The 18,411-nt window shown below is 44.5% G+C and overlaps 1 protein-coding gene across 1 annotated transcript in view; it reads left to right on the forward strand.

The window, feature by feature from the left end:
- Positions 1-18,411, forward strand: part of dnai1 (dynein axonemal intermediate chain 1) — a 158,845-nt gene that overhangs the window by 488 nt on the left and 139,946 nt on the right. The window contains exon 2 of the mRNA XM_033038027.1: positions 1,498-1,596. Coding sequence (XP_032893918.1) covers positions 1,498-1,596 — 99 coding nt within the window. The remainder of the gene's footprint in view (positions 1-1,497; positions 1,597-18,411) is intronic.

Genomic DNA, 18,411 nt, shown 5'->3' on the forward strand with positions numbered 1-18,411 from the left:
CCCACCATTAGGATCTATTGTTTAAATATATATTGGCATGTTATAGTATTAAAATGTTAGGGTTTAAATTAGTCATTGATGACATTAAAAAAATTGACTACAGTAAGAAATGTTACTTCTGAGGGATCAAAAGATGTCACATGGATAGAAAGAACAAGGAGCTGAATTAAATCCAATGTGCATGAAGGAACCGTAGATACACTGAAGATAGACAAAAAATGCTGGAGTAACTCAATGAACCAGGCAACACCTCTGGAGAAACGGAATAGGTGACGTTTCGGGGTCTGAATAAAGTACCGACCCAAAACGTCACCGATTCCTTTTCTCCACAGTTGCTGCCTGACCCCCTGCGTTACTCCAGCATTTTGTGTCTTTCTTCAGAATTAATTTCAAGATGGAAAAATGATTATGTTAACTTCCTGAAAAGTGGTATTCCAATTATTCTATGAATAATTGGGATAGAATCAGTGTAAATGCATTAAAGATAGTTATAAAACCATGAGTGGGCAGTGTAGGACTATTTTAGGGAATAAAGTTCATAATTAGACAAAGACCAATTCACTAAACCGAGATGCAGTTGACAAAAGTGAACTGAACTTGAGGCATTCAAATCCAGGGAACCCAAATATCGAGCTGCACGCAGGCAAAAACATAACAAGACACTAAATTCAGATATTGAGAGCATTACAGAAAATGGAGAGAAAGGATAAGGAAATCGGAAAGTCAAAGAAAGGGCTCGACAAAATGTTAGCAAATTAAACAATGCAATCCGAAGATGTACTGTAAATATGTAAAGAGCAGGAGGATAACTAGGCAATGAGTGGGGCCCCATAGAGACTATAAAGGGTGTGTGGAGCCAGAAGGTGCAAGTTTGATTCATTAATAAATATTTTGTCTCTGGAATACACTGTCTCAGTGTGTGGTTGAAGCATTTAAGAAGTGTCTGGAAGAGCACTTGAATTGCTGAGGCATAGATGTTTATGTACACAGAAAGATACAGCACAGGAACTTCAGCCTATCACTTCCGCACAAACCTTGATGCCAACCTCACTAATTGCATGTGCCAATCAAGGTCTGCCTCCCTCTGCCGCTTCAATGTTGGTTCAATGGTTTCTTTATTGTAATGTCATATTGTCATGTGGAAGGCAAACTTTTTTTCGCCTTCCATCACAGTGGGGAATGTGGAGGAGTCACTGTTGTGGATGTTTATGTTAAAATGTGTTTTGTGTGTTCTGTTGCTTTTATTAGTATGACTGTATGGCAAATCAAATTCCTTGCATGTTGCAAAACATACTTGGCTAACAAAGTATGAGTAAAGAGATAGTGAAATACTTGTTCTGCATGCTAGCCATCAAATCATACCATACATTTAATGATAGATCCCTTTCTGAAACACGCGGACGTCATGTTCCGGAGTCATTATGCAACTTCCAAGTCTTTGAAACATCTGATCGAGGCCTAAAGAGATATGTAATTCTTACACATCTCTCTTTAAAGGCCTCATGTCTGGATCAAATAAGGGATTGGACTGGTCCAATGCGATGCCGTTGGCTCCTTCCACCGTCACACTGTGCAGCTGCCACAGGCTGTGCGCAAGTAAACTCTGCAGTAGGACGTCCCATGGCCGCTTTCCCCAACACCATGTCTTGAAACCACCGTGAGCAGGCCATTCGTAGCCGCCAGCAGCCACCCTTTCACTGCTATACACAGAGATTCTGCCACTTAAGTCGACGATTGCACTCTAGGGCACTCTAAATGCAGCTTAAACACTGTGCTTGTATCTGCTTTTATCACCTCCCAGGCAACGCATTCCAACTGAGCAAAAGTAAAATCTGCCTCGCAAATGCCATTATACTTTCCCCCTCTCAATTTAGATCTAAGCCTTCTAGTATTGACATTTTAAGCTGGGGGGAGGGGGAAGCATCTATCTCCTAATTTTACATACTTCTATCAGGTTGTGCCTCAGCCTCCAACCTTCCATCATCTAAAGGAGGTCTGAAACATAGAAACATAGAAAATAGGTGCAGGAGTAGGCCATTCGGCCCTTCGAGCCTGCACCGCCATTTAATATGATCATGGCTGATCATCCAACTCAGTATCCTGTACCTGCCTTCTCTCCATACCCCCTGATCCCTTTAGCCACAAGGGCCACATCTAACTCCCTCTTAAATATAGCCAATGAACTGGCCTCAACTACATCCTGTGGCAGAGAATTCCAGAGATTCACCACTCTCTGTGTGAAAAATGTTGTTCTCATCTCGGTCCTAAAAGATTACCCCCTTATACTTAAACTGTGACCCCTTGTTCTGGACTTCCCCAACATCGGGAACAATCTTCCTGCATCTAACCTGTCCAACCACTTAAGAATTATGTAAGTTTCTATAAGAATTTTGTAAGTTTCTATAAGAATTTTGTAAGTTTCTATAAGAGAAGGGTCTCGACCCAAAACGTCACTGATTCCATTTCTTTAGAGATACTGCCTGACCTGTTGAGTTACTGCAGCATTTAGTGTTTACTGTCCATCATCTAAACCCTGGAATACCCTATCCAACAGCACAGTGTGAGTATCTGCGCAAGAAGAACAAGTTCCAATGTGGTAGCTCAATGCCACCCTTTCAAGGGCAACTGGGGATGGGCAGAAAATGCTGGTCTCACCATTTGACAGCATTGCCAATGAAAAGGGGCACAGTTTATGAAATAGCAAAATATATTGAAGAAATAGATAAGGGGGTAGAGATACACAAAAATGCATCTGTGAAAAGCCGTCAGGAACCAAAGTACAACTTTGGATTTTACATTCTCATCATCAGAGACCAACAGACGATAGATTGTATGTGCAGGAAGAGTCATGCATGCAAGTTTTAAAACCTCATTGCTGAAAGGATATTGGTTGTCAAAGCAAAAAGGTGTAACATAAATCTATCCAGAATACCTGCAAGAGAGGATATACGATGAGGTGGTTGAACAGCTAGAAAACCATTCACCACAGCAGAGAAGCTCACGGGCAGATTTAGAAAATAATTCAATGTTTGAAAAGAGTTTATGAGAATGAATAGAAATAGACTATTTCCAGCAGTTGCTGCAAATTGGAGGGTGATTTAGGATTATTGCTAAAAGGACAGGATTCATATAAAGAATTACTTAAAACATGTAATACGTAAAGCAGTTGAACAACAGCCATTTTCTGAGATTAAGAGACTAGTCTGAGCGGTCCAAAATAACATATATTATATAGCATTAGTTACAGAGAGGCTCTGGGCTACACCCATAGTCACAGGACATCAGAGGCTAATTTGTCCTTAGCCCACTATTCGCAGATATCTCACGAACACATTGGTTTTGTATTAATGACTAATTAATCATTCCCGTTTTACTCAAAGCCTAAAATTACTACCGATATGAGCAATCCAATGAAGTTGAATTACTTTACAGTTTTAACTGCTGTTAACCCATTTTCTCCCCCAGAGTTAGTCAATCTCTGCTAATCATATTTTATGACTACATAGAAGGAAGCTAATTAAGTGTACTGAATCTTTGGCAGATATCAAAGCATGCCCATTCCCCACTATTTCACATAACCTATTTCCATGAGCATGCTCATTAACTTCCCCTTATTCTCCAACCTCCCACTGACATTCAGTGCCATTTTTGACCCAATTGTGACCCAAATTGTCCATACCAACCAAGATGCCCCATCTACATTTTGATCATATGCCTTAAACTTTTCTTGCCCATGCATACCTTTTAAATGTTGTTATAGCACCTTGCTCAGCTACCCATTCTGGCATCCTCTGTGTGAAAAAATTGACCCTCAGGTATATATTAAATATTTCCCTCTCATCTTACCGATATCATCTGGTTCTCGATTCCCCGATTCTGGGTAAAAGACTGTCCATTCATCATATCTATTCCTCTCTTGATCTTACACAACTCAATACAATCACCCCTCTGCCTCCTGTGCTCCAAGGAATGTCCTAATTTGCCAGTTTTTCACATCACCACTGTACACTTGACAATACTAAACTAAACTCCTGCAGCATTCTGTCTTTTTTTGTGCCTGTCATATGCCTCATTTCTGACGAGACCCACAATTTCTCTTGTCATCCAAGCTTCTTTACTCTCATCTGCCCTGTCCTTCACTCAGTTAAGTTTAATTTATTGTCGCGTGTATCGAGGTGCAATGAAAAGCTTTTTGTTGCGTGCTAACCAGTCAGCAGAATGACAATACATGACTACAATCAATTCATTTACAGTGTATAGATAGGGAATAATGTTGAGTTCAAAGGTTATTTATTGGTCACATACACCATAGGTGTAGTGAAATGCTTGTTGCCAATACAGCACATATAAAAAAAAGAATACAGACATAACAATAATAAAGAGAATTAAACATAAAAAATATCCCCCACAATGGTTCCCATTATGAGGGAGGCACAAAGTCCAGTCCCCATCTCATGTCCACCCATAGTCGGGCCTATTGAGGCCTCCGCAGTCGCCTTTACGGAGGCCCGATGTTCCAGGCCGTTCTTGCCGGATAATGGTGCTCCGGCGTCGGGAGAACCCTCTCAGTGGCATGGGAAACCTGGAACGGCCGCTTCCTTACTGGAGACCGCGGCTTCCGAAGCCGGCAGGCCGCGCTGGATGCAGCTCCACCACTGGTGATCTCGGCGAGAGATCCCAGGCTCCCGATGTAAAGTTCCGCACCGCCGCCCACAGCTGGCCGCTCCATAGTTCAGCAGCTCCGCGATGTTTCATCGGCAGTCTTCAGCATTCCAGAGTTCCAGCGCAGCGACCCGGGCAAGGCATCGCCTGCTCCGCTCCGCGATAGTGCTCCAGTGCTGTGCTGCCGCCAAAGCCGAGGTTATGGGCGGTCCCCTCAGGAAACGCCACTCCAGACCCGCTGGTAGGCCGCGAGGACGGGTCGAAGATGCTGCCCGGAGAAAAGCCGCCTCTCCGACCAGGTAGGGACCCTGAAAAGTAGTTTCCCCCTTGCAAGGTAAAGTCCGGTCAAGGATAGTACGAGTGACATCAAAGAGGTAGATAGTAGTTAAGCATTGCTCTCTGGTTGTGGTAGGATGATTCAGTTGCCTGATAACAGCTGGGAAGATGTATGTTCACTCTAACATGCATGTTCACTCTAACAGGGACATGCATGCCCTGAACGCTTGGCATCATAGATTTAAAAGCATCCCACTTTCCAGTTGTCCTTTACCCGTGAACAACCTACTGTAAATCAACTTTGGCAAGTTCCTGTCTAATACCATTAAAGTTGGCCATAGTCTAGTTCAGAATTTTAACTTGTGCGACACCTTGTCCTTAAGTTAATAAAACAGTGGTCACTGGTCCCAAAAGGCTTGTCCACAAATACATCAAAGGTAGATAAAAATGCTGGAGGAACTCAGCGGGTGAGACAGCATCTATGGAGAGAAGAAATAGGTGACGTTTCAGGTCGGTACCATTCTTCAGACTAAATACATCAGTGACAAATACATCAGTCACTTGCCTTTGCCAATTTCTTAGTAGATCAAGATTTGTCCTTTCCCTTGTAGGGCCCCTAACTATTGCCTAAAGAAACCTTCCTGAACACATTTGACAAATTCCATCCTATCTAATCCCTATATTGGGCAAGTTAAGATTCTCTACTATGACAACCCCATTAATCATACAGCTAACTGTAATCTCCTGCCATATTTGGTCTTCTAATTCCCATGACTATTTGGGGGCCTATAATACACTTCCAACAAGATGATCAGTCCTTATATTTCTCAAGATTTTTTTTGCAAGATTTACATAATAACTACAATCTCCCAATTGTATCTATCCACACTCAGAGTTCATCTACCATACCAGCCATTCCTTTCACATTAAAATAAATGCATTTCAATCCACCAGTCCTTCCTCGCTCCATGCAATGCTCCTGTCTATTCTGTGCACTGAACTTTCTTTTATCACCTTCCATAATGACTTAGAATCATTGAAACACAGAAAAATAGGTGCAGGAGTAGGCTTTTCGGCCCTTCGAGCCAGCATGGCTGATCATCTAAAATCAGTACCTCGTTCCTGCTTTTTCCCCATATCGCTTGATTCCTTTAGCCCTAAGAGCTTAATCTAACTCCCTCTTGAAAACATCTAGTGACTTGGCCTCCACTGCCTACTGTGGCAGAGAATTCCAGATTCACAACTCTCTGGGTGAAAGCGTTTTTCCTCATCTCAGTCCTAAGTGGATTCACCGAGTGGTGCCAGCAATGGCTGCCTCGCCAACAGTCTGTCTGTCTATTCCTTCCTTCTTTGCTGTTTTAATAGTACGTGTTAAATGTGTGTTTTAGTTTGTTAGCTTGTTTTATGTGGGGGGTGGGGTGGAGGGAACTTTTTTAATCTCTTACCTCAACGGAGATGCAATTTTTTCCCCATATCACATCTCTGCCCGCACTGTGGCCTAACATTGAGGATTTGGCGGCCTCTTGCTGGAGATCAATTTGGGAGCTCCAACCGCAGGAGCCTGCGGACTTTAACATCATGGAGCTCACAGTCCCTGATGGGAGACCGACTTTGGGAGGTCTAAGCCGCAGGAGCTTCGACCGCCAGCTGTGGGAGCTTCGATCGCCTGATGGATGGTTCGTGGGAGAATAAAGAGGGAAGAAGATTGGACTTTATTGCCTTCCATCACAGTGAGGAATCCGCTGTGGTGGATGTTTATGTTGATATGTAGTTGTGTGACTTGTTGCTATTTTTTTGTATGGTAATTTGAATATCACTGTACCTTAATTGGTACACATGACAAAAGACCTTTGAAACATTTGAACCTTTGAAATAGCTTACCTCTTATTCTTAAACTGTGACCCCAGGTTCTGGACTCCCCCAACATCGGGAACATTTTTCCTGCACCTACCCTGCCCAATCCTTTAAGAATTGTATATGTTTCCATAAGATCTCCTCTCATCCTTTTAAATTCTAGTGAATACAAGCCCAGTCGACCCATTCTTTCATCATATGTCAGTCCTGCCAGCCCGGGAATTAACCTGGTGAACCTATGCTGCATTCCCTCAATAGCAATAATGTCCTTCCTCAAATTATGAGACCAACATTTTAGTGACTACAAGCACACTCAGGTCTCGTTGCACCTCTCATTTTCCTAACCTGACACATAGAAACAAAGAAACATAGACACCATTCAGATAAAAATTTGCCTTCCTGTTTGGCAAAAGAAAAAATCAGGGAAGGTAGTGCATCCGTGGGTAACAAGGGAAATCAGGTATAGTATCAAAACAAAAGATGAAGCATACAAATTAGCCAGAAAAAGTAGCCTACCAGGGGACTGGGAGAAATTCAGATTCCAGCAGAGTAGGACAAAGGGCTTAATTAGGAAAGGGAAAATAGATTATGAAAGAAAACTGGCAGGGAACATAAAAACTGACTGCAAAAGTTTTTATAGATATGTGAAGAGAAAAAGATTAGTTAAAACAAATGTAGGTCCCTTGCAGTCAGAAACAGGCGAATTGATCATGGGAAACAAGGACATGGCAGACCAATTGAATAACTACTTTGGTTCTGACTTCACTAAGGAAGACATAAATAAACTGCCGGAAATAGCAGGGGACCGGGGGTCAAATGAGATGGAGGAACTGAGTGAAATCCAGGTTAGCCGGGAAGTGGTGTTAGGTAAATTGAATGGATTAAAGGCCGATAAATACCCAGGGCTGGATAAGTTGCATCCCAGAGTACTTAAGGAAGTATCCCCAGAAATAGTGGATGCACAAATGATAATTTTTCAAAACTCTTTAGATTCTGGAGTAATTCTTGAGGATTAGAGGGTAGATAATGTAACCCCACTTTTTAAAATGGGAGGGAGAGAGAAAACAGGGAATTACAGACCAGTTAGTCTGACATCGGTAGTGGGGAAAATGCTAGAGTCAGTTATTAAAGATGGGATAGCAGCACATTTGGAAAGTGGTGAATTCATTGGACATAGTCAGCATGGATTTGTGAAAGGTAAAGATGGGACTATTATCTGACGAATCTTATAGAATTTTTCGAAGATGTAACTAGTAGAGTGGATAAGGGTGAACCAGTGGATGTGTTATATCTGGACTATCAGAAGGCTTTCGACAAGGTTCCACATAAGAGATTAGTATGCAAACTTAAATCACACGGTGAGCAAATGCATGGCAGATGCAGTATAATGTGGATAAATGTGAGGTTATCCACTTTGGTGGCAAAAACAGGAAAGTAGACTATTATCTGAATGGTGGCCGATTAGGAAAAGGGGAGATGCAACGAGACCTGGGTGTCATGGTACACCAGTCATTGAAAGTAGGCATGCAAGTGCAGCAGGCAGTGAAGAAAGTGAATGGTATGTTAGCATTCATAGCAAAAGGATTTGAGTATAAGAGCAGGGAGGTTCTACTGCAGTTGTACAGGATCTTTGTGAGACCACACCTGGAGTATTGCGTGAAGTTTTGGTCTCCTAATCTGAGGAAAGACATTCTTGCCATCGAGGGAGTACAGAGAAGGTTCACCAAACTGATTCCTGGGATGGCAGGACTTTCATATGAAGAAAGACTGGATAGACTCGGCTTGTACTCGCTAGAATTTAGAAGATTGAGGGGGGATCTTATAGAAACTTACAAAATTCTTAAGGGGTTGAACAGGCTAGATGCAGGAAGATTGTTCCCGATGTTGGGGAAGTCCAGAACAAGGGGTCACAGTTTAAGGATAAGGGGGAAATCTTTTAGGACCGAGATGAGGAAAACATTTTTCACACAGAGAGTGGTGAATCTCTGGAATTCTCTGCCACAGAAGGTAGTTGAGGCCAGTTCATTGGCTATATTTAAGAGGGAGTTAGATGTGGCCCTTGTGGCTAAAGGGATCAGGGGGTATGGAGAGAAGGCAGGTTACAGGATACCGAGTTGGATGATCAGCCATGATCATATTGAATGGCGGTGCAGGCTCGAAGGGCCGAATGGCCTACTCCTGCACCCATTTTCTATGTTTCTATGTTTATAGCCACCAAAGTGGATAACCTTACATTTATCCACATTATTCTGCATCTGCCATGCATCTGCCCACTCACCCAACCTATCCATGTCACCCTGCAGCCTCATAGCATACTCCTCGCAGCTCACACTGCCACCCAGCTTTGTGCCATCTGCAAACTTAGAGATGTCACATATAATTCCCTCGTCTAAATTGTTAATATATATTGTAAATAACTGGTGTCCCAGCACCGAGCTTTGTGGCACCCCACTAGTCACTTCCTGCCATTCTGAAAAGGACCCGTTAATACCTACTCTTTGCTTCCTGACTGCCCAACCAGTCATGCCAATATCAATATCCATGTCAATACGCTACCCCCAATACCATGAGCTCTAATTTTGCACGCTAATCTCTTGTGTGGGACCTTCTAACCACTCACCTGCCTGTCCTGCATTAAATCCCACACATCTACCATTCTAGTTTAAAATAACCAGTTTAGTACTAGCAACCCTGCCTGCGAGGATAGTGGTTCCCCTCCAATTCAGATGCAACCCATTCCTCCTGTAAAGGTCACCTCTACCTCAGAAGAGATCCCAATGGTCCAAAAATCTGAATCTTTACTTTATATCCATTTGCCTCACTCCTTGTATTCATTTTGCAGGACTACATCCCTTTTCCAACCTATGTCATATGTGCCAACCTGCATGACAACTTCTGTCTACTGAGAATGTCATGCAGTCGCTCTGATACACCCTGGACCCAGGCACGAGCGAGGCAAAACACATTCATGAAGTCTCGATTGGTGCCCCAGAATCTTCTGCCTGCCCCTCTAGCTAACTACTCACCTACCACTATGGCTCTGCCTGACATTACACTTCTCTGCTGTGTGTGAGAGCCAGGCTTGGTACCACAGACCCGACTGTTACCACAACTCACCACTGATGCGTGATCACCCTCAACAGTATCCCAAAGGGTATATCTATTTTGAAGGTGGATTGCCTCAGGCATCACCTGCACTCTCTGTCTACTCCCTTTCCTCTTGGTCACTCACCAGGGCTCTCGCTTAACTTTTTTCCCCTGTTGCCAGTCGGGCAACCTTGGCAGCTTTTTAGGTTGCCAAATTACATTTTAGGTGGTCATTTAAGATGGCTTGCATGACGCGTGCTCGGACGAAGTGCGTAGTCACCAGTCGGAATTATGCTCAATGAAACATTCACATATTATTTCTGCTTCAAATAAAGTCACAAACTAACATATTCACCAATCAAGACATGATATATACCACAATGACATGCAGCAAAATTATAATAGGGTATCTCAACTCTTTCTACACATTGCAATGAATGCAATTTTTATTATTTCTTTCCACTTCCAAACAAAAATGTGGTTGGATTATTCAGCGTATGATCAACCTGTGTCAATAAATCCTGGACCTTTATAACATATATGCTTAACCATGCACACTACAGATTGATGCAAGCATGTTTTCTGTGAAGGACCGAAAATTATCATGACATGGCCATAGCATGGGTCGTTATTGCTATTGGTACAGAAACACTCTCGCTTCCCACATAATTTATCCACAACAAAATATACAGGTTGCAAGGAATTTTCTAAAGGCATTTTATGATAATAGCTGTTAAAACTGACTATACCCATCTGACAGGTTAAACATTACACTAACTAACAAGAGATGGCCAAAGGACATAAATGCAGCAAATGTTTGGTAATATATTTAAAGGTGTCAAGACGCCACATTACCGGACATTCAGATTAGATGTATGTGGCTATGAAGACACCCAGTTTGTAAGCACCATTAAAAAAAAATTGTTGATAAATGCTTTTTCCATCATTCCCACTTCAGAATTAATGTTAAAATTTCAACTGAAATATCTCCTGACTAAATTTGTGATGTATATGACTGACTGTAGAAGTAAAACCTGGATAAATCCAACGTATATTTGTGAATGTTGCTCATTAAATAACTACAGTACTGATACTCCATATTAAGAGCATTGATTTGCCATTAAAATGAATTCTGTAATAACGTGTCAGTGACAATCGAACACTGCGGTTTTAATGTTTCAATTGTTCACAATTTAATTAATCCATCTTTATGGATTAAAACAAATAATAACATTGGGAATTAAAACATATTTGATTGCATTCCGTTATCAAACATAGTCAATGTTAGCTCTGAAGACATTTCCAGCACAATAGGGTCGGGGGGGTGGGGGGGTGCATGAATCAGTGCAGGATGGATAGATGGTGGGGAGCTTGAGAAGGCAATCGGTGCGGATTGGATGGATTGAGGCAGGGGAATTAGTGCGTGTTGGTTGGAGTAGGTAAAATTGTGAGGGGAGAGCGCGGGGGATGTCAGTGGGGTTGAATGGGGGGGGATCTGTGCCGGATGGATGGGGGGGAACAGTGCAGGATGAAGGGGTGAGCAGTGCAGGATGGATGGGAAGGGGGGTCAGTACAGGATGAATTGGAGGACCAGTGTAGGATTGATGGGGAGTGGCAGGAGAATCAATGCGAGGTGGCTAGGGAGACCAGTGCAGGATGAATAGATGGGGGGAGGGGGGGGGGGAGAGTGCGGAGCACAGGGGATGTCAGTGAGGACTGAATAGAGGCATGAATAGGGATCAGTGCTGGATGGAGAGGAGGGGTCTCAGGATAGGGGAGTGGAGGGGGCATACGAGAGAGGAGAGAGAGAGAGAGAGAGAGAGAGGAAGGGGCAGAGGAGGTGGGACGGAAGGCCAGCGCTCCTCGGACAACACCTGTCAGGCACGGAAATCGCAACCAAAATATAGAGGGGACCACGGACGGAATATGTTGGCGGCCGCCTGCACATGCGCACACTCAGCCACGCGCGCGAGGATTCGGAGGACCCGTGAGCGGTAATTACAGCTCAATCCAGCGCTAAATGCAGCTGAACTGCCTGTCTCGCCTACAGCCCTGTCTCAATCCAGACAGGGCTCTTGGTTAACCTGGCGGGACAGGCAGAGTGAGCTGGGTTTAGCGCTGCTTCGCTGTGCTGGCTGGGGGCGCCGCGCCCATCTGACTCCTGACGCCTCTGGCCACCCCCGGGCATGGGGGGGCTCTCGGGTGGGGACGGGATGGTCTAGTGTCGGTTCGGCAGCGATTTCAGCGCCGGAGACCGGGATCGATCCTGGCTGCGGTGCAGGGCTGCCGTGAGTGTTTTGGCACGTCTCCCTCCTCCAATCACCGCGCTCTATCCTCAGCCTCCCCTCTCTCCTACTCTACTTCCCCCTCTGACCGACACCTCCCTCCTCCAAGGGTCTGTTTTGAAAGCGCCGTTGACGGAGTGCAGGCAGCGACCGGACCCGCGGAGTTACTCCTGTTTTTTGTGTCTATGTTCGGTATAAACAAAGTTGCCAAGCCGGGCAAAATGACTCGCCGTTTAGGTTGTCAGACGACACTTTGAGTGGTCTGTGGCACCCGGGCAACCGTTAATTTCGAGCCCTGCTCACCTGCTCTCTTCCCATATCCTAGGCATGATTACCTCACTATAACTCCCATCTATGAAGCACTCATTCTCCGAGTCAATAGCGCCTGAGGACATCCAGCCGCAGCCCCAGTTATCCAACCTGGTCTATGAGGAACTGCACCGGGACACAATTCCCACGGGAGTAGTCATCAGGGACACCAGCAGTTTCCCTGACTTCTCACATGCTGCAGGAGCAACACTGCACCGTTTTACTTGCCATCCCAGCTGCACTAAGAAGGGGAAAAAAAGCACAATCATACACAAGAAACCTTTATTTCCGGTAATTGCCTGCTCGGTCTCGTCCCCAAGGCCAGCCTCTTGAGCCAAAGCCACATTTTTATCCTTCATGCAGCCTCTCTCCCAATAGTACACACCGCTACACATTGCCTTACTTTTATTGGCTGCTCATGGGCCAATTTTGATCATTCACAAATCCAGCATCAGATTTATGAAATCTCCCACTGCTGAAATCTCTGACAATGAAATAGAATTACTCAACCAATCCAACAACAAGCATTTGAAATCTTCTGCTGCATACTCTAAGGCCTCTAACCTGCAGTGTTACACTGAAATAATAACTACCATTATTCTTGTACATCTCAAAAATCCAAAGTCAATTGCAATACAAGATTAGTCTGAGAGTTGAAAAGCCCGTTTCTTGTAATAAAATTATACCTGTAATTGGGACTACTCAAGGTAAATTAGAAACAGGGTGCAATAATTGCTAGCTGCACTAATTCTGTGCATCAGTTGTTAGTATGCCTCCCTCGGGGAGAAGTTGCGAGTTTATGCTGATCTTACATGCTGAGTTGATGAAGCTTGAAGAATACAAAGCACAACAACAAACATCACCCTGTGATTGAAATACCATTCCAAGGTCAATGCAACATCTCATAATTGACAGCATGGAATCTAATAAAAAAAATACTAGTGGCGCTCAACAACACATCCAAGTAAATTTATTTCAGACAAAATTAAAATGTGTTTAATGGGACAATTTACCTCAATTAACAGTGTGTTTATCAATTCAAAATAAAGGCGGGAGAGAGGAAACAGGGAACTATAGACCAGTTAGCCTGACATCGGTGGTGGGGAAGCTGCTGGAGTCAATTATAAAAGATGAAATAGCGGCACATTTGGATAGCAGTGACAGGATCGGTCCGAGTCAGCATTGATTTACGATGGGGAAATCATGCTCGATTAATCTTCAGGAATTTTTTGAGGATGCAACTAGGAAAATGGACAAGGGAGAGCCAGTGGATGTAATGTACCTGGCCTTTCAGGAAGCATTTGATAAGGTTCCACATAGGAGATTAGTGGGCAAAATTAGGGCACATGGTATTGGGGGTAGAGTGCTGACATGGACAGAAAATTGGTTGGCAGACAGGAAATAAAGAGTAGGGATTAACGGGTCTCTTTCAGAATGGCAGGCAATGACTAGTGGGATATCGCAAGGCTCGGTGATGGGACCGCAGCTATTTACAATATACATCAATGATTTAGATGAAGGGATCACAAATAACATTAGAAAATTTGAAGACGACACAAAGCTGGGTGGCAGTGTGAACTGTGAGGAGTATGCTACGAGAATGCAGGGTGACTTGGACAGGTTGGGTGAGTGGGCAGATGCATGGCAGATGCAGTTTAATGCAGATAAATGTGAGGTTATCCACTTTGGTAGCAAAAACAGGAAGGCAGATTACTATCTAAATGGTGTCAATTTGGGAAAAGGGGAAATACAACGGGATCTGGGGGTCCTTGTTCATCAGTCAATGAAAGTAAGCATGCAATAGACAATAGGTGCAGGATTAGGCCATTTGGCCCTTCGAGCCAGCACCGCCATTCAATGTAATCATGGCTGATCATCCCAGATCAGTACCCCGTTCCTGCCATCTCCCCATATCCCCTAACTCCGCTATTTTTAAGAGCCCTATCTAGCTCTCTCTTGAAAGCATCCAGAGAACCTGCCTCCACCACCCTCCGAGGCAGAGAATTCCACAGACTCACCACTGTCTGTGACAAAAAGTGTTTCCTCGTCTCCGTTCTAAATGGCGTACTCCTTATTCTTAAACTGTGGCCCCTGGTTCTGGACTTCCCCAACATCGGGAACATGTTTCCTGCCTCTAGCGTGTCCAAACCATTAACAATCTGATATGTTTCAATGAGATATCCTCTCATCCTTCTAAACTCCAGAGTGTACAAGCCCGGCTGCATATCTCTCAGCATATGACAGTCCCGCCATCCCGGGAATTAACCTTGTAAACCTACGCTGCACTCCCTCAATAGCAAGAATGTCCTTCCTCAAATTGGGGGACCAAAACTGCACACAATACTCCAGGTGTGGTCTCACTAGGGCTCTGTACAATTGCAGAAGGACCTCTTTGCTCCTATAACAAGAGTAATCTAATATAAAGGCCAACATGCCAAATCACTGGATGGATTTAAGAGAGAGTTAGACAGAGCTCTAGGGGCTAGTGGAATCAAGGGATATGGGGAGAGGGCAGGCACGGTTTATTGATTGGGGATGATCAGCCATGATCACAATGCATGGCGGTGCTGGCTCGAAGGACCGAATGGCCTCCTCCTGCACCTATTTTCTATGTTTCGATGTTAAAAAAAATATTTGGACAGGTACATGAATGGAATATGTTTATAAGGATATGGGACAAACACAGACAGATGGGACTAATGTAGATGCGGCATGTTGGTTGGCATGAGCAAGTTGGGTCAAAGAGCCTGTTTCCATGCTGTAGGACTCTAAGTGAGGCTATCAGAGAATGGCAATGGGATTCAAGTATCAACGTTAATGGGAGAAACGTGTAGAAAGAGTTCAGGAAGTTAATGGGATAGAGGGTACTCACTTAATTGAAGAGTTAAGGCTAATTGATTACATTGAGGCGTGAGCCATGGCTACTGCAGCTTCCCACAATAAGGTGCATCAGAAACACGTCTTGAAGATGAAGAGCACGGCAGCACTGCACACGGATGACGCTGACCTCCTCTGACTTAATCGCGTGTTGCGGGGGGGGGGGGGGGGGACTCAGTTGTGACTCCAACCCAATTGACACAATGCTATACTCAAATCTTACTGCTCCACGGCACATAGTGATGAACGTCCTGCAGGGAAATGACTCCATGGATCCTGTGGCGTGGTTCCCAGAGCAGACTGCCCAGCCTGGCAAAATAACTCATTGCTAGAACCCACCAACAAGCACCGAGTCCTGGCTTGGCTGGCGCTGAGGGGATCCCTCCGAGGTCAGATCCTTCCTGCACCGTCGGAACCTCACTACCAGTGCACGCTGCCCTCGAGACAGCTACTATGGAGGCGTCGGTTGCCCACCTCTTTGCACAGTGTGGATTCGCAAAGAGAGTCTGGAGAGGTCTGCAAGGGTCCTTGTCACAGTTTATTCCAAACAGCTCCATCACAGAGGACTGTGATTTACGGACTGTTCCCAGGGACATATTCAGAGACTGACATCGAGTGCTGCTGGAAGGTCATCAACTCGGTGAAAGACGCTCTTTGGTCTGCCCAAGCTTTGTGGACCACCCAGCGGAGCGAGATGTTCGCCGGGGAATGTTGCCGACTGCCCCGCTGAAGACTGCAGGAGGACATGCTGAGGGACGCACTGCAGCTTGGTGCAGCCAACGTCAAGACTCAGTGGGGGAGAACCACAGTCTAGGGTCCTTCCGCTGCTAGATATGGGGGGCACGGTGTGGTGGAGACACCCCTCAAAATAAGGGAAGGCATTCCACACCAGTGGGCCACTTGAGTGATTTGGGGAAACTGTATTGTATGTATGTATAGCCTCAGAGAATGCTGGATGGAGTTTTGTAAGGATCATGTATTGTATATATTTATTTCTCAAATAAATTCTATTTTGAAATTGAAAAAGAATAGTGATGAAGAATAAAAAAGCAACATTTGTTATTTTGTATTTATTTTTGCCCATGTAAATACCAAAAGAATGATTTTACTCCATATCGCAAATGTTTGTGTTGTGATTTGTGAATTCCTCAGGTGAACTGCAAGGACACAGGAGTTGACTTTGTTCGGTGTTTCATCAACTTTTCAGCATCAAAGTAGATGAGGGTGTGGTAAAATCACCATTGGTGCTTGTATGGAGGCAAAAATGCTGGAGAAACTCAGCGGGTGAGGCAGCATCTATGGAGCGAAGGAATAGGTGATGTTTTGGGTCGAGACCCTTCAGTCTGAAGAAGGGCCTCGACCCAAAACGTCACCTATTCCTTCACTCCATAGATGCTGCCTCACCCGCTGAGTTTCTCCAGCATTTTTGTCGACCTTCGATTTTTCCAGCATCTGCAGTTCTTTCTTAAACATTGGTGCTTGTATTATTTGTTTTCGAATAACAATCAATAAAACTAGCAAATCACAAATTAACCTTGTATAAGATTTATACAGATATATGCGAAGACATTATGGGAAACTAGAGAGGAAATTGGCAGAGTCCTGGTTTAAATTTACAAGTCGTCTTTAAATACAGGAGAGGTGCCGGAAGACTGGTGGGTGCCAAATGTTGTGCCTCTATTCAAGAAGGGCTGCAGGGAAAATGCTGGGAACTATAGGCCAATTACCTTAACATCTGTAGTTGGAAAGTTACTAGAGTATTCGGAGGGATAGGATATACAGGCATTCAGATGGACAAGGGCTGATTATGGATAGTCAACATGGTTTTTTTAGTATGTGGGAGGTCGAGTCTCACAAATCTGAATGAGTTTATTTGAAGACGTGACTAAAAATTCTGATGAGGGCAGAGCTGTAGATGTTGTATACAAGGATTTCAGTAAAGCATTTAGTGAGGGGAAGGAAGCTGAATACAGAAGTGTAGACAATGACTTTGTTGAGTGGTGTGGGCTGAATCACCTGCTGCTCAACACTGACAAGACTACGGAGTTAATGGTGGACTTTAAGAAGAGCAGAACACCACTGTCTCCACATTACTCAGAAAATGGTGTTAGGTAAACTTTTGGGACTGAAGTAAGATAAATCCAGGGCCAGATGGTCTACATCCCAGATTACTCAAGGAGGTGGCCCTAGAAATCTTGGATGCATTTGTGATCATTTTCCAATGTTCTCTCGACTGGATCAGTTCCTGTGGACTGGAGGGTAGCCAATGTAACTCCACTTTTTAAGAAAGGGGGGAGAGAGAAACCAGGGAATTATAGACCAGTTAGCTTTATATCAGTAGTGGGGAGCATGCTGGAGTATATTATTAAAGATGTTATAGCAGTGCATTTGAAAAGCAAAGATGGGATCGGTCAAAGTCAGCATCTTAATTATCTGGATTAAGCTATCAGGATAATTATTAATACAGATTATAATGAAGCTAGATTCGGTATTGCATTTCAAAAGATTTATCAGTTCAGTCTTTCCCAAATAATATCCAACAATAAATCATTACTCCTATTCACAAATCATAAGCTGAATTTCAAGTTTCTTCTCAATTACTTATGTCATCAGTAAGGTAATGAATTGAAGATCATGATTCAATAAGTGTTTTATTGTCATACTAGACCAGGCCTCCCGTTGGGTCCAAGTCACACGGGAGGCCTGGTCCCCCAAAGCAAACCATTCCCAAATGCAATATTCCACCACTCACCCATTCCCCCAACGCAACCCGTTCCTCCAATGCATTATTCCACCACTCACCCATAGCCCCTAACTGCGCAGGCGCCGGGGCGGCTGACGGGTTGCCATTGTGACGCCCCTGGGTGTGTAGGGGAGGGGAGGGGAGTGCGTGGGGGGGGAGGGGGTGCATGGGCGAGGGGGGTGCATGGGCGGGAGGGGGGTGAGTGGGCGGGAGGGGGGGATCGTGGGCGGGAGGGGGGGATCGTGGGCGGGAGGGGGGGATCGTGGGCGGGAGGGGGGGATCGTGGGCGGGAGGGGGGGGATCGTGGGCGGGAGGGGG

Source organism: Amblyraja radiata, chromosome 1 (genome assembly GCF_010909765.2).
Source record: "Amblyraja radiata isolate CabotCenter1 chromosome 1, sAmbRad1.1.pri, whole genome shotgun sequence".
Taxonomy (NCBI): domain Eukaryota; kingdom Metazoa; phylum Chordata; class Chondrichthyes; order Rajiformes; family Rajidae; genus Amblyraja; species Amblyraja radiata.